Raw genomic sequence first — 21884 nt, forward strand, 5'->3', positions numbered from 1 at the left:
CACCAAGGCTAGATCTGCTTCATACTTATAAATCCAATTTAACTCCTTTGTGCCTACTATTAGACATCCCCCATATTTGAAACTGAATTTGTAGTCATGCCTCAGATTAGTTCTTTTTTCTGAGATCTCAACTTTAGTGAACTACATTGGCCTTCATTTCTTTAATTCTCCCAAAACCCCTTTTAAGTAGATTCACATAGAACAGTTACAAAGAGCCAAAGGGAGATAAAATATTAGCTGTTAGTAGAGGCACAGTAACTCCCAAAGTACAAGGCTTCCTACGATTAAGGATGATATTTAGGCTTGAGGCCCAAAATACACCATTGTACTTCTTCTCCTAGCATTGAAGACAACTTGGGATGGGTCAGATCATCTCACTAATCCACTTAGTCTCAGGCTGTGGACGTTCTCTTCCCCAACTGGAACTTACTGCCTGGTAACAGGAAATACACCAGGCCTGACTGAAAAAAGGCAAGTCCAAAAATGAAGAAAAAAAAAATGTGCTTCAAACTCACCCAAAAGATAGACACGACCCCTGACTGTCAGACTTTGGCCCATCTCACCAATCAATTAGTCATTCCTTTCCACCTGAGCTCAGGACACTATGTTTGTCAGGGAGAGAATCTATAAATATACTATCAACCTCTCCCCTCTTACCAGGATAAAGACCCTCTCTTTGGAGCCCTGATAAGTAGGGAAATAAGGTTTCCTGCTTTAATACTCTCTGCCAATTCCCCGGTCATTTAAGCTAAGTTCTTGGCCATAACTCTGAACTATATCCTTTTTCTTACTTCCTAACCATCCCCTGAACTATATTGATCATTGTATCCTGAAGTTTTATCCCCCAGATCTTTCTCCATACCTCCTTTTTCTCCATCTAGTCTACCTTGATCCTAGGTACTCATAATCCCTTGCCAACACAACAGTAACAATCTTCTAATTCTTATTTCTGATTTAAGTCTTGTTTCCATTTCTAATCCATTGTTTCTCTACATTACAGCCAGAATGATCATTCTGAAACTCAGTTCTTATTATGTCACCCTCATGTCACATACAGCTTCCCATTAACTACAGGGATAAGGGCCAAATTCTTTAGAATAAATTACAGAACTCTTATGTCCTAACTTTCCAAACTTAACTGCCCCATTTCCCTCCATACTCATTCCAATAACGTGAAAATGCTTGTAGTTTCTGACAGTCACCATGCAGCTGCAAATCTTCATCCATTTGTTCAAGTGATTCCTTCCATCTGAAACACTCTTGACTCCCTGTCTCATTTGGTTAACTCTGATTCAAGTTTGAAGATTCTGTTGTAGCCGACACTCCTTCAGAGGCTTCCCATGATCTCATTACTTGTCCCTGCCCTGCTCCTTCAGGCTGGGGAGATTACTCCTCTTCTGTACTCTCTGTGAATAGCTCTATCATTGAATTTACTACCCCATGTTGACTTTTTTTCAAGGCTCTCTTCCTCTTGGTTAGGGGCCATATCAACAGTAACTAGAGGTTACCAGCATTCAAGATAAATTTGTGGATTTAAATCGAACTCTTTGTTTTCCTAAATCATTCATTCCTCGATTTATTCATTAATTCAATAACTTATTACTGAATTTTATAAATTTCACCCCACTCACCCACTTTTGTTTTGCTGAGTAATATCCTAATTTTCCATATGTGTCTGGTCTGTGTGGAAACCAATCATTCATTACTCCACTTCGCTACACATTCCAGAGCATATGAAGACATTTGTTAGCCATTTTCAAATTGTGATTTGTAAATTACCCACTTGAATCATTTTTATATGCTCTTATTCCAGTGACATTCCTGACTGATTACACTTTGTATTTTTTATGAGGATTAGACTGGCATAAGTGATGTTGTCTAACAGCCTAACACTGGAACTAAGACTACTGCTTCCTCCTTGCTGGCGTCTATCTGCAGAAAATGCAACTCTCAATGGCATCCATCAGAATTAACTACATTTTGATGAACAATAATAGCAAAGTAACATCAGATTATGACTTCACAGAAGGTCTTTAAAGTCAGATTCAGCCTGTTTCTTCTTGCTTCAGAAATCTGCCTGCTCAAGAGCTTTAGCTGCTAATAGGAACTGATTTTCTTTCCTTTTTTCTTCTTCTTCTTTTTTTCATTCCAGTTCATAAAGGTTTAAATTTTAAAGAGCTTCGATATAAACCCTACATTTTCCAAAGAAAATCTCAGAAAACTGTACGAAATATTGGAGAGTGGGAGGTGGGTAGCTAGTCCAGGAGCAGTGGGTTTGGGAACCTGAGAATAATGAACAATAGGGTCTCTCTGTGCATTAGGCAATGAGGATAATGAATGGCCAGAGTGAATGAGGGCAGGAGCCAGGAAGGATACAGCCATTAAAAAGAGAACAAAGTCTTCTCTATTATTCTCTTCCCATGATGGGCCCATTCCTCCAGGAAAGTACAAGAATTGTATAACTATCTCAAAAAGAGATCTTTAAAATAATAGCAATAATAGTAAGCTAATTGGTTGATTTTACATCTAATAACCGGATTAATAAATACTATACCATAAAATCTTTGGAAATACATTAAGTATATAAACAACCTCATACTTATATCAGGAATCAAAATATTTTAACAACCAGCCCAACATGTAGCAGCCAACTAGAACAGATGCCTGCCATAAACACTAGTAAGACCATTCTGGAGCACAGAGTTAAATGAATATTCACACAATTGAATATACACACATCTGCACAAATACCAGACATCTCTTTCCTCTCCTGCCAACTTTTATACTGAATACTACTCTAGTTTCTTTTTGAAACAACAAGAATGACTAATGTTAAAAAATGTTAAAGAAAAATCTGAAGTTATTCTTGTGTATGTCACTTTATTGCCTAAAGCTAAAAAATAAAAATAAAAAAAATATGAGTTTCCTTCTCCATTTTCAGTCTTCTATGTGTCCTCTCCCTTTGGAGGCCCTAAAGACCTACAACTCCCCACCTTCCACACCCCTTTGATTCGGAGCTCATATTTCAAAATAGAAACTAAATGAGATCTCATGCTGCTCCTTAGCCACCTGCCTTGATGGAGTCCTAGGCATTGCCTTCTTTCTTATTCTTTTCACGAATATCTGCAAGCACCCTGAGCAATTTCTTACTTTTCTTCCTTTTCTTCCAGACCTGTTTCAAATCCAATCCTCTACTGATGAGCTTTTTATGGTTTTTTGTTTGTTTGTTTGTTTGTTTGTTTGTTTTCTTGGCCATTCAGTCATTTAAAAATTCTTTGGAGAATAGTAATTTGAGGATGTTCTGAGGCTCATGTCATGGACCCAAACTCTCAACCCATTTTTCAAAGGAAACATTTACGTAATGCTAGTTATTCTACTGGATAACTTACTTGTGTATCTCATTTAACGATTACAATGCAGTGGGCATATCATTTCCACTTTCCAGGAACCTGAGATTCAGAAAGGCTGAGGAACTTGTCCTTGACCACAGAGCTAGTAGGCAGTGAAATCAATTTTTGAATTCAGGAGACTGTTTTACTCCAATTTCATGTTCTTTCAGACCCAGGATTGCTGCTGTATGATAAATAGCAAAAAATAATAATAATAACTATCCAAAGTCATAAAATCTTGCCTTGATTTGACTAACATTTCTTCTAAACTCACTCAAGAGTTTACACATAAAAGAAGGCTGATTCACCACTCCATATCTCAACATTGCTTATAAATTTTAAGCCAATAGAACCCTAAGCAACCTTAAGCTTGAGGAAAATGTTAACCGAAATAAATTCTGTATTTTACTGCTGAGGGGAAACAAGGTGTGAAGTTGACAGATTCTGAATTAACATTCCATTATGTATTCAGAGAGTACAAAAATATCAGTGATGATCACCTGGGGGTTAAATGGCAAAGGAACAAACCCAAAGCATATGTTATGGGCTGAGAGGATTATTTCTCTTCTTTAGAGTTAGAGAGAAGAAAAAAGTATTTGCAGATAGACATGGGCTCAAGTAAAGAAAGACTTCTTCTTTTTTTTTTCTTTAAAGAAAAATTCTTGGGATACATTATAATAATTTATATTTTTAAAACACTTGTAATTTTATTGTTGTTTTGAATATGCTCCTGAGATTTTTTTTATCAAATTGTCTATATTTTATCAGCAAATGGTCAAATAATAGAGTTGTTCCATGAGAGAAAAGAAAAGGAAAGTTTGGACTACTTGTTTCTGCTCAGGGTTGGGGTGTGTGGGTGCGTGTGGGCATGTGCGTGCGTGTGCGTGTGTGTGTGTGTGTGTGTGTGTGTGTGTGTGTGTGTGTGTTGGGCGGCAATGGGCACATACTGGACCTAATTGCACTCAAGCAGGTTTGGAGGGGCTCCTCTCAGCCTCTCTGCCCTAAGAAGGCATGAGAAGTTACTTACCTACTCTCTAGTAACTGTGAATCTCATATAAGACTTTATTAATTTCCACCTCAGAAATATTTACCAAAAAATCAGGGACCACGACCTCTTGGACAAAAGGAAAACTGTCACAGCACTGAAAGCAGGAGAGGACCGGGCCATTCTCCTGGGACTGACCATGATGGTGTGCTCCATCATGATGTACTTTCTGCTGGGAATCACACTCCTGCGCTCATACATGCAGAGGTAACACCATCAGCTGGTTGGGTCACTTGTCTTTGTCTCCTCCTTCTCCCTCCTCCCCCATAGATTATCAACCTCAGATCCTCTTCCCCCCCTTCTTTTCTAATAAGGACATTAAACTGAACATAATGTTTTTCAATAATGTTGTCTAATAATAATGATAAAATAGCTCTGTGTATAAACTTCCTACTATGTGTCAGGATCCATATGTTACTTGTTTAATTCTCATAACAATTTTATAAGGTAGACATGAATATATGCACCTTAAAAATGGCAAAACAGGCTCAGGAAAAAAATAATTTTCCCATTGCCACCCAGCTTTAGCATATGGCAGAGCCAAGATTCAAACCCACATCCTACTAATTCCAAGGACCCTGTTTTTGCCTCTTCACATTTCTGTTCATTCTCCACCCTCATTCCTCCACCCACCCACCCCACTCCTCCATCACCCCACGCATCAGTGGTCTCAACTGCATATTTAAACTTCCTGAGAAATTTTTTGAAATACTGATCTCATTCCCCACCACCATCACCCCAGAGGTCATATGTAATTGGCCTGGAGTGGGAACCAGTTATCAGCATCTTTTAAATTTCTCCAGGTAATTCTCATACATATGCTGTCAAGGCTGAGAAACACTGCTATGCACCAATTTGAAAAAAAAAAATACAGATTTTGAACCATGGGTTACTGAATAGATATGGAGGCAGTTAAATACTGAGATATCATGTGTCTTCTCCCCTGAGTAAGCCACAGCATCTCTAGCTAACTCTGCCCATAATTTGGACACTTTGAGCACAGGAGGAAAGCCCAGCATTGCTCGAACAAATAGGGAAAATCTCACAGTAGTTTAGCTTAAAGAGATGAGAGTCTTTCAAATGAAAAACCGGGGTTTCAGTCCAAAAGAGAATCAAATGATTTTGTGGCATTCAGTTCTCCACCTAAATTACTACTTTCACATAGAAGCAAACTCTAGCTGAAACACAGTGATTTGCTAAAATTAAGGCATCTTCTTTCCCATTTGTGGCTGCTTTGCTCTATTTCTCAGATGCCTTCAGCTGTCTCCTTCTCAATGAAAGTGCTGATTGCTGCCTCAGGCTCCCAGCATTCACTGGTTCCAAAACCACTTTCAGATCCTCACATCTGCTTAGAGCCATCAAAGACTCTTTCCTCCCTGGATAAGCAAACTCTGGCCACCCAAGTCCTAGAATTTGTCGTGCCAGAGGAGGTCGGGGCTACTATGCTGCCTCTGGCATAAATCTGGACATGACAAGGGGGCCCTGTCAACACATGTTCTGCAAAAGGAAAGGATATCCATCTGCAAAGAAAACTGCTGTCTTCTGCTCACGATGGTTATCGTTTTATCCCCAGAAACAAACTCTTGATTGCTGGTGTGTTTCTTCCTAGTCACAAATGTGACCCTTGATCAGATACTTTTAAGTACTTTAGAAGGAAAATCTGGCCAATGAACAGCTGGAAGTTGTTTGGGTTTTTTCCTTTAATTTTTATGAGAGGTCCCAAGAGGACATTTGTCCTCTTTTCCACAGCACACAGCTCCATGGACCCAGTCTGGGCCTTGGAGAAATCAGGATTGAGTGGAATCACAATCTCCATCACTCACTAGCTGCATGTCTTCACATGCTACTTGTTTTCTCTGAACCTCAGTTCACTTGCCTTCAAAGGGAATTAATACCCAACTTACAGAGTTGTTGGGAGGATAATGCATATAAAACACCAGTTAGGGTGAAAAGAGATACCCAAATGATTGCTTTTGGTACAAAGGGTGGAGCTATCTTTCCTCCCTTATTAGAGAGGCCTGAAAAAAATGTATTCCTGTCCCTCCATCTGTCAAATCGGACCTCAAACCCTCCACCCCTTTGTCATCTTCCCTCCTCCTCTTATACCGTCTCTGCTACAAACTGGACAGGATTTGCAGAGGTGAACACTGAGCATGGCAGGAAGCTGCTTGCAAGGTAATACAGGTGAGTGTAGGTTTGATGTCATAAGATGTTTTATGCTTACCAGTGAATTTGAGATGGGGAAAAAAATAACTTAAACCAAGCATTGGTGGAAAATATTATACTATAACCAATACAAGTCATTGAAAGAGTTCTCAGGCGCCAGGTAAACTTATCTATGTTTATATTATTGTTTGCCCGAAGCTGCTCTACTCAAAAGCATAAACTTTAACAACTAGGTCGTATTATAGATTTGAAAAAGATGCTTCAGGCTAAGGACAAATGATCCCCTCTAATTAAGCCTTCCTTGCTGTGAGCGCTTTGGACCTGTGTTTACTCTCCCCATCTCCCTATAGCGTGTGGACCGAGGAATCTCAGTGCACCTTGCTGAATGCGTCCATCACGGAAACATTTAATTGCTCCTTCAGCTGTGGCCCGGACTGCTTGAAACTCTCTCAGTACCCCTGCCTCCAGGTGTACGTCAACCTGACTTCTTCAGGGGAAAAGCTCCTTCTCTACCACACCGAAGAGACGATGAAAATCAATCAGAAGGTAGGTCACCCCCGCAGGGCTCCCACACCCAGCTCCCCTTTCTGAAGACCCCTGTGCCAGCATTTCAAAGGAAAGCACCACCAGGGAGCAGGCCCTGCCTCATCTGTAAACAGAACTCATTATTTGACTCTGGCCTGGGAAACATTTATTTTCTGTGCACGTTGTGGACAAATCATTCCCCCATGCTGTAGTGGTGCAGATTTACCCTTTCCTTCCATTTCTAAGAGAAAAACCTCCTGTCCTTATTTATACACAACTGGACCGAGTCTCTCAAAGCAAACATACAGCTCAGTCAGAGTTGTGCTGGCCAGAAAACCAGCTATTTGTCATATACCTAGGAGCCCTGAGGGAAAGCTGTATCTGGCTTTTCCACGGTCAATGTCACTGGGTCCTGTGGTTTTGGGGATGTAACTTAACTTCTCTGAGCCTCAGCTTCCTTAGCTCTGAAAAGGTAAAGACAATGAGGTCATTGTGAGGGTTAGAGCAGAGGGTGTAAGGTGATGAGCAGAGCACAGTGCCTGGCACAGGGCAGACCTTCAATCCAAGGTCACGGTGTGTGTGTATGCCTGTGTGTCTCTCCCCATTTATGTTATGTCCATAGGGGCTACATTTTCCAGCCCTGATATGTTCATGTTCACAGGTTGGGTGCTCCACAAATGTGTATTGTATTAAAGCTGAACATAAAATCTATAGTTCTAAGGTCAGAGATGACCAGTAAAGTGCCAGCAGAACGAACCTGCCATTATCAGTTTGAAGTTAAACATATTTAGTTTGTAGTGTATGGTAGTAATTCAGAGGCCAGAGTACTCTCCCATGCCAAAACAACCCGAAGCCGCTCCAGTAGGATAAATGGCCCTCATGACCCAGACACTGCCCTCAGGAACTCTTGTCCTTCTTGCCAAAGCTTTTCATTACAATTACCAGCGCTTAAATGACATAGATTGTATGTATTGGAGCTTTGAAGCTTGATACTCTAACATAGGCTTTCTTTTGTGATATATTGGCACAAAGTAAGGAAAGCTACATTTTGTTTTTATTGCAATAACTTAGAAGATATTCTTGCAAATATCTCTGAGGACTCAACATAATGAATATTTCAGGGAACGTCTTTTGAAGATCTCCACTCTGATTTCCTTTGTTTGTGGTAGCCACAAACCATACCAGTCCTTGCCGTGTTCTGCAAATCTTTAAAGCCCAGCTCTCCCACAAAGCATGCTTTTTGACATCTTCCCTCAGGTCAGATTTCTAAATCAAAGCTGACCTGTAACAACGAAGGCCTATAAAACTCCCAAATCTTCGTGGAATTGGAAATTGGCCCAAATTGAATAAGCATGAAAAAAAGTGGGACATCGTACCATTTCCTCATTTTGACATTTTATCACTTCAGCCCTGTGAATGCATAAACAAGGCTATAAACAAGCATTGGACCTACCACAGAAAGTCTCAGTTAAAAATTTAGGACCAGTATCTTGTCTGCTGTCAGCTTGGTAGTAGGTCATTTGTTTGTTGTTTGTCCCATTACCTTGTGTTTTCTTTACTGTGAATTACAGCACACATGTAGAAACATGCAAGAAATGAAAGCATACAGCTCAAACATTTATCACAGAGATCCCCAGGTAACCACAAGGGTAAGAAACAAAACATTCCTGCATCACAAAAACACCCTCATGCCTCCTCCCAATAACTATCAGCTCTGCCCCCTGCCAAAGATAACTACTGTCCTGATATTATGGCAATTACTTTTTTTTTTATCACCTAAGCATATATCCCTAAACACTGTACTTTAGTCTTGCCTGGTTTCTAAACATGATTAAATTGAATCATACAGAATATTTCTCTTTGTGCGTGGCCCCCTTCACATAACACTATGTTTCTTAGAGTCAATCCATTTGGTGGTAGTTCATTCACTTTTACTAAAGTAGTAGAGCCCATGGTATGAATATACCAGTTTATTAACTCATTCTACTGTTGATGGAAATTGTGAGTTTTCTACAGTTTGAAACCATTACTAATAATTCAGCCAGGCATATTCTCATATATGTCTCTTGGTGCAAAGCCTGGAAATGGAACATCCAGATCATAGAGTATACTTATCTTAGTTTTAGGAGATAATGTCAAATGGTTTTCCAAAGTGCCTCTCACCGACCCTATGGGTATGAGAGTGTTTATTGCTCCAAATCCTCACTCAACACTCGGAATCATAGCTAATTTTAATTTTAGCTAATGTGGCAATATTTCCTTCGGTTCTCATAACTCAAGTGCCTTTTCATTTACTTATTGGCTATTTAGATGTCCTCTTTTGTACAGTATCTGTTCAAACCCCCCGGTCCATTTTTCTATTAGAGTGTTTCCTCTTCACATTCATTCTAGAGATTCTTTAAATCTAGGTATTACCTCCATTGGTTAATATGTCTTCAAATATCTTCTCCCATTATGTGGCCTTCTCACACTCTTAATGTCTTTGAAAGAAGGAAGTTTATCACTTTAATACATCCAAATGTTATATTTTTCAGTGTGTTATTTTTGTATGTGTGAGCATCCTATTTAAAGTGTCTACTAGGTCATGAAGTCATTCTCCTAAGTTTTCTTCTAGAAGTATATGGTTTCTCTTTTCACACATAGAGTACAATTAGCCTGGAATTGATACTTATGCAGAAGTCAAGTTTCTGGGTTTCTTTCTTTTTTCTTTTTTTATGAGCATCCATATGCCAAAATTCATTATTGAAAATATCACCCTTTCCTTACCTGATTATTTTTATAATCCCATTTCCCCTCTATTTTCTTGAAAGTTATCTGTTTTATTGTTATTATTATAATGTTTAGCCTACAAATTACAACTTGCAGTCTTGACTAATCAAGAACAATAAAAAATTTCATTCACTGAGGATAAAATTCTAAGTTTGTCATTATTTTTTTCCGTTAAAAGCATGCCATTCTCTCTTGGAGAGCATTTTTACTTTTTAGAAATCAGCTTTAAGCTAGTTGATGCTTCTTTGAAGGTAATCTTCATCTATTTTAAAGATTATTTTCTTTGATTTTCTGAAATTTATCTATTATTTGCCAAAGTGCACATTTATTTTTATTTAGCTTACTTAGTGTTCTCAGGGTTTCTATCCTCATTCCTTGAGGTTCTTTGTCAATTTTAGATAGTTTTTCATCATTATTACATCAAATACTATCTTCGCTCTCATTCTCTCCCATTTCTTCTACTTAAAATCCAAATTGGCCATATGTTAGGTTTTCTCAATGCATCCTCTGTGTGTTTTATTCTCTTTTTTATTTTCCCTTTCTTTGTCTCTCTGAGCTTTATTCTGGATATTGACCTATCTTCTAATTTGTACTCCTTTCCTCAGTTCTGATTAATCTACTGTTAAATTCATCCTTTGAGTTCTTAATTTCTCTTATTGTAATTTTCATGCATAAAATACCATTTGGGTCTTATTTTATAATTTTTTACTTTTCCATAATATTTTAATTTTTACTTTTCCATAATATTTTATGGAAAAGTAAAAAATTATAAAATAATTATATTTTAAATCCTTTGACATAAAAAAGTAAATTGTAGTTTTTTTAAAGTTTATTTTGATGGTTTCAATATCTGAAGCCCCTCTGTGCCTATTCTTTTCTCTTGGGATATTTTTTTCCATGTTGTATAATGTCTGGTTAATTTTTATTAGGTTTCAGACATCATATTTTAAATTATTATAACAATAATTTAATCCTAGAATGATGTCATATTTTCCAAAACTTATTTCCATTTGCCTCTTCCAGGCCCCTGAGGATATTAGCCATTAATGACCATCTCATTCTGACTTGATAAGCTGAGACATTCAAGTCTGAACTGAAGTCCCTGTGAGGACCTGTTTGCTTCAGGTTTATCGTTACTCCTATGATGCAGCCCTTATGAGTCCCAACTCAAAGTGAATGAGGGGATGTCATCAGGGGAGCGACTTGATAGGCTCTCACTCTGCAAGGCTGTCAGAAATGCCATTCAGCCTTCCAGGCTCTCAGCCCTCTCCTGGGATCAGCAGATGCTCCTAGGGGAAAGGTGGCATCAGACACTGACTCCCCTCCCTGGCCTGGTAGTTCTTCACTCTCTGAATAGCTTTCCTCTTCCCTTAATCAGAAATATAGCTCAGCCAGTATGGCTCAGTGATTGAGCATCGACCTATGAACCTGGAGGTCATGGTTGAATTCCTGGGTAGTGGGCTCAATCCCCAGTGTGAGGTGTTTAGGAGGCAGGCGATCAATGATTCTCTCTCATCATTGATGTTTCTGTCTTACTCTCCCTCTGCCTCTCTCTCTAAAATCAATAAAAATATATTTTAAAAAATCATAAATATATACATTGAAAATACAGTTATCTGCATGTCAGCAGGCCATTAGACCATGATCTTAGTCCAGCTTGAAAAATATTCAGGGATATTTCTGGGAGTGGGTGGTTAAAATACTCTTTATGTGGATATCTCCTTCCTATTACCCTTCCCCAAGCTTCTCTAAAAATAATAGCCTCCCCTTAGTTACCTAAAAAATGGTATATTTATTCAGATACAGAAGTCACTGCTGACAACATTTGATTTGAGACAACAGGAGGCAAAGGACATCAAGCAAGCAAGCTGTCAGTATCTTTATAGAAAAATATCCAAAAGGATTTCATTTTTAAATTTTTATACTCTCTCATCTAACCCTTTCCTTAGCCTGCAAACACAGTGCCCAGCCTCTCATCAACATTACAGCTAAAGCTGCTTAAGCTGATACGCAGGCTCCCCTTGTGCAGCAATTACCTGCTTAACAGTCTCTAGGAGCTACAAGTGGGCTCAAGGCCCTGTCTCCCCTGGTCACAAGGTGCCGCTGGAATCTTAAACGGTGGCTAAGTGTTAATTCACTACGGCTGTTGGATTTCTCAGTGCTTTGGAAGTTTAAACATTTCTACCCACCAGGATTCTTAAAACATACCCATCTGGTTTGAAAGTAAATTGACAGTGAATTTTGGTGCAAAACAAAAATATATAACCATTTTTTTTGTATGTGGCATAATACCATATACATGGTATTTGGTATTTTATCTATCATGGAGAAGATAGCTATTTTTGGTGGAGAATAAGTTCCATAAATTAGCCAGTTATGTACCACTCCAAACCCAGTGTCACCCCTCTCTTTGTCACCCATTCTGAAGCCTTCTGAGTTCAATCCTGAGAATATGCATATCTAGAACAGGGTTTCTTAACGTCAACACTATTGCCATTTGGGGGTAAAATAAATCTTTGTTTTTTGTGAAGGTGAGTGGGGGCTTGTCCTATTGGTTGCAAGATGTTTAGTAGCATCCCTTGCCTCTACCTACTAGATCCCTAGCATCCTCCCTCCAGTTATGACAACTAAAACTGTGTCCACACAGTTCTGAAACACTGCTCTGGATTTTATTTCACTTTGAGCTTGGATGCTGTGAGATTCTGGAATCCTAAGCAAACCTTGTACCTATTGAGTTCCTCTGTACAGCATTAGTAGGGTAAGGGGAGAAGGGAAGAAAATTGAGTTGAGACTATAAATGTGGAAGAAAAAAAAAACAGGGACCCAACATTTATTACGTGTCTACTATGAATCCGAGCCCAGAACGATGCTAAAAACTTTACAAAAATTATCTCATTTAATCCTGACTAAATCCCTACTTCTAAAGATTTTATTAGGAGCTCAGAAAGTGCCAGGTGCAATATAGTACTCAATATTTTACATGAAGCTCGCTTATTTAATTTCAGCAGAAATACCAAGTATTAAGCACCACTAATACCTCCACTTCACAATAATGAAGCTGAGCTCAGAAAATGAAATAATTTTCCCAAAGTCACATATTCACTAACGAGGTCTGAATTAAAAATCTAAGTCTCTTTACCTTGTCATTCTATCTCTTAAAGAGAAAATATTAGAACATTCTCTTGAGAAAGGAAAGATAAGAGTCCTGAAAAAATCTAAATTCCTTGAAATATTTATCTTTCTGGTGGCATATTTTAGCGAATAGCTGAAACTTCCTGCCATCCCATCATATCCTGGAGATACTTAAGTAAAAGGCCATGAGCAAAGGATAGAATTCTCTGTGATCCATAGGGAAGGTCAGGGGTGCATATTTAGTACCAGTTTACAAAGTGTGGATATTAAACAGATATACAATAAGTGCAACCTGATAGCAGGGAGGAGAGAAAGCCTGCTAGAAATTTGACATATGACATCCTCAAAGCTAGCACCTTAATTTTAGGGATATTTGTTAGGCATTTGCTGAAACTGCAGTGGACCAAAGATTCAGAAATGCTTTGGTTATTAATGGAGCTCAGTCACTGCTCACCAAAACTGAACTCCAGAACAGCTAAGTGTACCTTTATACATAAATGAAAGCAGGAAAGTGCCTGAAGAAGACTCATACTGAGCATCAAGAAGAGAGACGTTGAGAAAGAACCTACCCCTTTCCAATTTCCAAGAAAGGGGAATCTGGTGAAGAGCAAGTTCAGTTTCCCTATCTGACTTACTCTCAGCCTCATTGGAGACGTCATGGGTCTGGGAGCTCCATGAATTAATGCTTTGGGAATTGACTAATCCCAAGGCTCTACATAGCTTCTATTTTGTTAGTGGGTTTCCTGGGTCTCTTAAGTATCTTCTCTATTCCAAATCAAGTAGAAATGCTGTCATAAATGTGAAAGCTTGGGAAAGCACAAAAAGGCAAAACCTCTCTTGGGAGGAACCTGTCTCAATACTGAAAGAAACAGGTACATAGCAGAGTGTGAATCCTATCTTCCTTTCATCTACCAAACATTTCACGCAGTCCTGCTTGTCAAAATCAAACAGACACTAGAAGTACAAACTAACAAGTGTAAACTAAATTTTGCAGGATTCACTCTCTTACAGAGTAGGAAGTCTTAAAAGGAAAAGAACATAGGGTCCCAATTTACCCTCTCAGCTCCTCTGTCCATCACTAATACTCAAAAAACTTAAAAGACCAAAATGTGCGGGGAAGCCAGAGCAGCCCAAGGCCGCCAGCTGGTGACCTCTATCTACGTTCTTTGAATGTAGGGATGATTTTTTTCCTCTGGCACAGAACACAAATCCTGACACATCATACATGCTTAATAAACATGTGCACAATATTTGTTTGAGGACACTAGAAAAAGTTCCATCTGACTTTGGAACCAAGAAAATCTTTTCTTAAATTGGTTTTAGAAGAGAGGGAGGAAGAGAGGAATATCAATGTGAGAGAAAATAGATTGGCTGCCTCCTGTATACACCCTCACCAGGAAATCACACCATCAACCTGACTGGGACACATCCTTTAGGATCACAACCTTTAGGATCATATGACAATGCTCCAACCAACGAGCCACACAGGCCAGGGCAAGAATGAACAATATTCATGTTTCACATGAGCAATGTTTTTATTTTTATTTTATTTTTTTTACTGAATATGTATACTCTCTGTATAGGAAGGGAGAGGGAGAGAGCTGGAAACACTGATGAGAGAGAAACATCAATCAGCTGCCTCCTGCACACTCCCCACTGGGGATGTGCCTGCAACCAAGGCACATGCCCTTGACAGGAATCAAACTCGTAACCCTTGAGTCTGCAGGCCGATGTTCCACCCACTGATACAAACCAGTCAGAGCTTGTTTTCATTTTTATTTTATAGATATTGTGAACTAGAATGTCCTGGCTACTAAAGAGTTCTCAGAGCAAATTTGTGGCCCGCCTCTGGGAAAGGGTAAACTCTTTACTGAAAGCCTTTTTAACCTCATTCCTGGTGACATTTATTTCATCCCCACCCTTGTTTGTGTACTTTTCTGGTTTCTTTTTAATTGATCTACCTTATATTATTTATGTTTTTTTAATCCTTACCTGATGATATGTTTTTATTAATTTAGAGAGAGGGAGAGAGAGAAAGAGAGAGAGAGAGAGAGAGAGAGAGAGAGAGAGAGAGAGAGAAAGAGAAAGAGAGAGAGAGAGAGAGATGAGAGAGAAACATCAATCAGTTGCCTATCATAAGTGCCCAGACCAGGGATCCAACACAAAACCTAGGTATGTGTCCTGACCTGGAATCAAATCCACAATCTTTCTGGCGTGCAGGACAAGGCTCAACCAACTGAGCCACCGGCCAGAGTATGTTTATGTTTTTGATGCCTATGCCTAGCCCACCCCCTGGCACATTGGAGACAATAGTGATTAGATTTAATTAACATCTAACCCTTCTGAAATAAGACACCCTTCTTTTTATAAAAGAACAAGCCCTTCCCCTAAGATGATCCTAGGAATTGATAGCTCCCTTCCCACCATCAGATGGAAAAGGAGGCTGACAGATGAGGTTATTCACCAAACACCCCTCCGTCTGGGCCCCACTCCTCCCCACATCCTTGGCTTTCAGGTGAAGGCCTGTCACTTGGGGCTTCACACAGGCCTACAAAGAATGTCTAAGCAAAGCTCAAGAGGTAGTTTCTCAGAACTTCTATCATGAAACTAAAAATAACTCTACTGGTGTAAAAGATTCTAGAAATGAGCCCAAGGAAAAAAATGTTCAATGACTTTCTGAAGAACTGGGGAGAAGATGCAATTGCTTGACCTTTGTTGCGATGTCAGGAAAGGACAGTCAGGGGTAGTTGACAGGAGCCAGGTGTCCTCATCTGGGAGAGGAAAGGTCATGTTATGGGGCCATCTCTGTGGTTTTCAATACTAAAGAGAATTTAAGGGATTTGGGAAAGCAGAAAGGTTTATTAAGAAAATTCAAGGGCACATGTCAGAGTTTCGGGCTCTATCCCCAATAGGAGTTTTGCCAATGATTTTCTCTTGTCATTGATGTTTCTATGTCTCTCTCTCTCCCTTCCTTTCTGAAATCAATAAATATGTATAATACAATAAAAATGCCAAGATTTTTATTTTTTCAGTCCACATTACATTTTTCCAGCTAAGTATAGATCACTCTATACAGTTTCCATTTGTTAAAAAACACATTCTATGTAATCTAACCAAGCACATCAAATTATCCTTGAAATATATGATGAAATCTCGTAAGGTCACTAAATCTTCACCACAATTTCATATCAGCCTCAGAAACATTCACACGGCTATAATTTGAGCCACGGAAACAGAAACCTAGAATTCAAATACTATATATGACTCAGCATAATCTCAAATCTCCTCAGACACAAAAACAAGGGATATGAGACAAGAGCCATCCAACAGGACTGCTCCTGTAAAACCATATAACTACGAGTTTTTCCCATAGAGTTTTCATCATTTAATATGTGCACTTGGTTAAAGACTTGAGATCATGTAGAGAGTGTGATATTCCAATAAGAAAATACATTAGGGAAAATTCAATGAAGCTTTTAATATTCATCATTTAATTTTCACACAAACCCTTCCAGGAAGGCTCTGTTAACCTCATTAGATAAAGAAGTTGATTCTGAGGAGCCAAGTAGCCCGCTTATAAAAAAGCGGTACCCAGATCTCTTGAACACAAGTCAGGGAGGGGCTCGTCAGACCACATGGTATGTTCATTTTCACAACAGAGATCTGACCAATAAGAAAAGTGAAGGAATGATTGGGGTAGAGTTTTCAGGGATCAGTAACAGACTTAGTAGGAGCTGGTTTGTGTGTGTTAAAAGATGGCAGGCAAGGTTAGAAAAGTTAAAAACACCCAGGCAAAGGAATCATTGCTCCACCAGCAATGTGGATTTGCACTTGTATATACCACTGGCCTCAGGACCCAAATCCAATCAGGTATGGAATATGCCCCTTCTGGCCACTCCAAATGTGTACATTTGAGACCCTAATGGCTTGAAACTATTATACAATAAGCAGCCTGGGAAAACAGATATTTACATAAGACCATTGCTAAACACAGATAATTACATTATGATTCATAACAATAGCAAAATTACAGTTATGAAGTAGCAACAAAAATAATTTTATGGTTGGGGGTCACCACAACATGAGGAACTGTATTAAAGGGTCACGGCACTAGGAAGGTTGAGAACCACTGCAAAATTTTGACCTTGCTACATGGTCTCAAAAGTAATTTATATCCCATTTTATTTGGAAGAATCTTATCTAGTGCTAGAATTATTGTCATGTGGCTGACAAATGCTTCTTGAAAAATATTTTAAAGCCACATCAATTCATGAGAGCATAAGAAAAAAAAAACCTCCGTTTTTAATGGGATGCCATTTTTATTGAGATCCTTTCAATAACTTAGTACTCTTAGCCACTGAATCTACTATAAACGGTCTTGGCACAAAAATATACAGAAGCCAGATGCATTGGGAATTGAAATCCACTCTCTTTGAATTCAGCCACAAATGGCTTGTCTGTGATTTTTCTTTTTAATATTTTGCTTTCAAAAACATTTTAAATTTTTTAAAGGCATAATGGCTGCATTGAGGAAGGAAAAAAAAGTATCTATTTATTGCCTTAAATCTTTTTGATCCAGAAAGCATCCTACTGGTAGAAAATTTGCTTCATGGTAGTTATAGGCAAATTTTCGTACTAAATTATAACTCACTGAGAAATTGTGCTTTCCTGGAGATACTTTCAGACCTTTAATGTTGTGCTAGTACCAGCCTCTGCTGTGCTCACATTTATGAGTATGCTCACATTTATTCTTAGCTGATTAGACTTGAAGCTGCCAACCAGCTCTTGTTATGAAAACATTACTTTAAGCCTGGTTTACGGATAAAAGCCAGCATGTTCATCCTCCATTCTTAACTAATCGAAGAATCTTCCTACTGTCAAATAATCCAATGATTATAGCACAGCGTGGCTAACAAACCAAGATGCCCCTGTGGCCACTAATAACATCCGAGGAAAGAGTGAGCCAAACATAATCCACTGGCAAAAGGCACTCTATGTGTTTTATAGTTGTTTCCTGTAAAATCTAAAGGTCTAAAGCACATGTGTCAAACACAAGGCCCGCGGGCCAAATTCGTCCCGCCAGGCCTTGCAATGTGGCCCGCACCGCGCTGTCATCACTGCACTCCGCTGCGTTTCCATCACAATGACAGTTTATGACTGTTCAGTAAACCATTCAGCCCGCGATTTAGGCTGGATTTTAGATTTTGGCCCCTTCTCTGATTGAGTTCGACACCCCTAGTCTAAAGGGTGCAGTTCCAAGGTCCTACCGGAAGCTCCCCTGGGTGTACCTCAGCGTTTTCCAACAGCCTGCCTCATCCTGGTGTCTCAGAGTCACGTGAGTTGTGTACTGCACAACCCCAGGAGTGTCAGTCACATTGCAAAAGTCATAGATGTGGTTATTTATAACAACTAATAAGTTGGTAAAGAAAAGATAGGTGAGGTGGTTTTTTTGTTGTTGTCCTTTCATGAAATAAGTATGACAGTTTTTCAACAGAAAAATAACAATTTTGAAGAGAGGGCATAATTTGCTAAATCACACTAAAACACTGGATTACCAGTGACCTTGTCAATTTAATTCAGATAAATCAGTTACATTAATTATTTGATAATGAATATAACAAGAGAATGGGATTTTTCTTATTGGGATACACGTTACCGTAGGGAGGGTAAAGAGTTAACCAAGGATTCACACATCTCCCAGAAAAGTGTCTTAAATCACTTTTTTCCTAGCTTTTTTTTAAAAAGTTAGATTTTAACTTTTTCAAATTGCCGAAACCGGTTTGGCTCAGTGGATGGAGCGTCGGCCTGCAGCCTGACAGGTCCCAGGTTCCATTTCGGTAAAGGGCATGTACCTTGGACGCAGCACATCCCCAGTAGGGGGTGTGCAGGAGGCGGCTGATTGATGTCTCTCTCATCGATGTTTCTGGCTCTCTATCCTTCTCCCTTCCTCTCTGTGAAAAATCAATAATTTTTTTTTTTAAGTTAGATTCATTTTTCCGAGTTTTGTCACTGCCCATTTACCAACCCAGGAAAGAGGGTCACAGAGATTTCATCTCTTAGAGACTGTTTTATAATTAGGAAAGTGTGTTCAAAAATATATCCAATAAGTTATAATTTCAAAAAAAAAAAACTACAAAGTTTATTAATGTCATCTATATTCAGAGAAGAGAGAGAGGAAAGAGAAAGGAGGACAAGAAGAGGAACTGAAGAGGAAAATTAAAGCAAGGTAAGGAAAGTGGTAGGCATGGAAGGAAAAGAGATGCAAAGAAAGAATTAAATCAATCATATAAGTGTATAGAAAGGAAGAAAGGAAAAATATATAGTACAAGAGATACAATAAAAAAGAGAGAAGGGGACAGTTCAAAGGAAAGATACTGAAAGTTCTCAGGTGGGTGCTGGCTGAATATAAAACTGATTTGGTACTGTTTTAATTTGTCTAGGTTTATGGTAAAAAAAAAAATACTAACTGGGCATAGAACATTCATCAGAGCTCTTTATTCAATATTCCTACACTTTCTGATATTCTTTGTCAGCAGTTCACCAGGGGTATAACTGTTGGGTGTTTGTTTTTTAACTATCGTAGTAAGGTGGACAAGGTGGCTCGCCTTAATTTAGGCAAAAAGATAAAAAAAAAACTACTTTCCCTAAGAGAACTGATAGCTTTTGATGTTACACGAACAGCTATGGACAGACAAAAGACAGAAAGGTTGACATTCTGATCACATGGAAAAGTGTGTTCATAGGGAATAATTAATACCCACTATGCTTAGCTGTGGCAAAAAGAATCCATTGATGTCACCCAGTTTAATCAATATTTAAACTTATATGGATGAGCTATCAAAGTACATCTTGGCAAGATCCTTGAAAACATTGTTTTAATTAGTGTGTGCATTCTTAGGGTTTCTGGAGGCACTGGTTTGAATATGAAAAGAGTAACCATCATGGTTATTCCACACATCATTAAGTTGGCCTCAGTATCCACCTATACCAGACACAGACGGACACATGGACACACACACACACACACACATATGCACACTGTATCTTCTGGTAACAATTTATCTCATTTTTCACAGTGCTCCTATATACCTAAGTGTGGAAAAAATTTTGAAGAATCCATGTCCCTGGTGAGTGTTGTCATGGAAAACTTCAGGAAGTATCAACACTTTTCCTGCTACTCTGACCCAGAAGGAAACCAGAAGAGCGTCATCCTAACCAAACTCTACAGTTCCAATGTGCTGTTCCACTCACTCTTCTGGCCAACGTGTATGATGGCTGGGGGCGTGGTGATCGTTGCCATGGTGAAGCTCACACAGTACCTCTCCCTGCTCTGTGACAGGATCCAGCGGATCAATAGATAGAGGCAAAATGGACGAAATCATTTTCTTTAAAGCTCAAATACTGTTTTCTTTCATTCTTCACCAAAGAACCTTAAGTTTGTAATGTGCAGTCTATTATGAGTTCCTTAATATATTCTTATACATAGAGCAATAATGCAAAAGCTGTTCTATATGCAAACATGACGTCTTTATTATTCAGGAGAAAAAATACTGTTTTGTGTTGGTTGGTTGGTTGGTTGGTTGGTTGTTTTTATAATCTTGTTTCTATGCTGGAACTAGTGCTTCCTTCTCTCATTCCACCAAAATAGGGCTCAGTTATTCATTTGCCAAGGTTTGTAGAGGAATGCTGACAATATCAATGTGATAAGGTCTGTGTTGAAGACATTTCTGCAATATTTTTCATCATTCATTGTTTACTAGAGCTGCAGCCAAAAAAAATGCTGTTTTTCCTTTCTTATTCTGAACTGAGCCCCACAGAAGTGAAGGGACCAGATTTCCTAAAAGATGTTAATCCATTTTTCCTGTGTTTCTACCATATCACTGTAAAGAAGGGGGGAGACCCAGCCAGCTATTTTCCTGTTATTAGTTTCTATTCCTAACTTCAGATTTTCAAACTAATTTCAAAAAAAAGAAAGCTGTTTTGTTCACCAATTCTATAACCATTTCCTGTGACTTAAATAAAAAATGAACAGAGCCCTTTTCCATGTAAGACCCTGCTACTGTGTGAGGGGGTGACACTTACAGGGGTCTCGTTACCTGTGAACAGACTGAATGTGGAGTAGATGCTCTTTTCCAATCCAGGAAAGTCTATGTTACTAAGATATTTGTGTGAAAATCTCTCTTCTATTTCAATTGAACTGTTAGATGGTAAAATTAAGGTCCTACTTGCTGGCCAAGACTAGTGGACTTATTTCAATGGGTAGATCTATGGTGGCAAATGAACACACTGGAATATTGCTCTTTGGGAATTTATGTTTAAGTTAGTGAGTGTATAGTTTCTCTCTAACATGAGTCCCCTATTGGGATTTTAAAGTTGTGTGTGCAGAATATCTGTCTCCTCTACATGTTTTATTTTTCTATTTACAATTGCCTTTTTTGTTGCTAGATTTTATACACAAAATAGACCTTTTTTCCTAACACACACTTGAACTGAATAACAGATTTAAAGAAAGCCTTTGTTCACATATCCATTTACTTATTGTGGTTGGGGGTGGAGGGAGGGATGAGGGATTGGTTTTAAACAAAAACATCCCATCTTTTATTTAACATCAATATCAAAAGACGAAGACAAACATCTACCTTTCTCATCTATATTTAAATACCTTTTTGTAATGTAGTTTTCTAGGTGTTGCAAAATTTTACAAATCGTATCTGTGAAATGAATGGTGAAACTAATCTGATGAAGTGAAAGTATTCTGCAATATTGTAATTCATAGTTTGACTTTTCATAAGCAAATAAACCCCTAAGGTATAATCAGGACTTCAAATGTGTAATTAAAATTTAAGGGGAAAAAATCC

The 21884-nt window shown here is 38.6% G+C and overlaps 1 protein-coding gene across 1 annotated transcript in view; it reads left to right on the forward strand.

The window, feature by feature from the left end:
• The window catches only part of KCNMB2 (potassium calcium-activated channel subfamily M regulatory beta subunit 2), a 218384-nt gene extending 196971 nt beyond the window's left edge, over positions 1-21413 (forward strand). Inside the window, exons 3-5 of the mRNA XM_036447012.2 lie at positions 4471-4641; positions 6951-7146; positions 20103-21413. Of these exons, the coding sequence (XP_036302905.1) occupies positions 4471-4641; positions 6951-7146; positions 20103-20387 (652 nt within the window). The 3' untranslated portion in view covers positions 20388-21413. The remainder of the gene's footprint in view (positions 1-4470; positions 4642-6950; positions 7147-20102) is intronic.
• The last annotated feature ends 471 nt before the right edge of the window (positions 21414-21884 follow it).

This window comes from Pipistrellus kuhlii, unplaced genomic scaffold, assembly GCF_014108245.1.
Source record: "Pipistrellus kuhlii isolate mPipKuh1 unplaced genomic scaffold, mPipKuh1.p scaffold_m20_p_2, whole genome shotgun sequence".
Taxonomy (NCBI): domain Eukaryota; kingdom Metazoa; phylum Chordata; class Mammalia; order Chiroptera; family Vespertilionidae; genus Pipistrellus; species Pipistrellus kuhlii.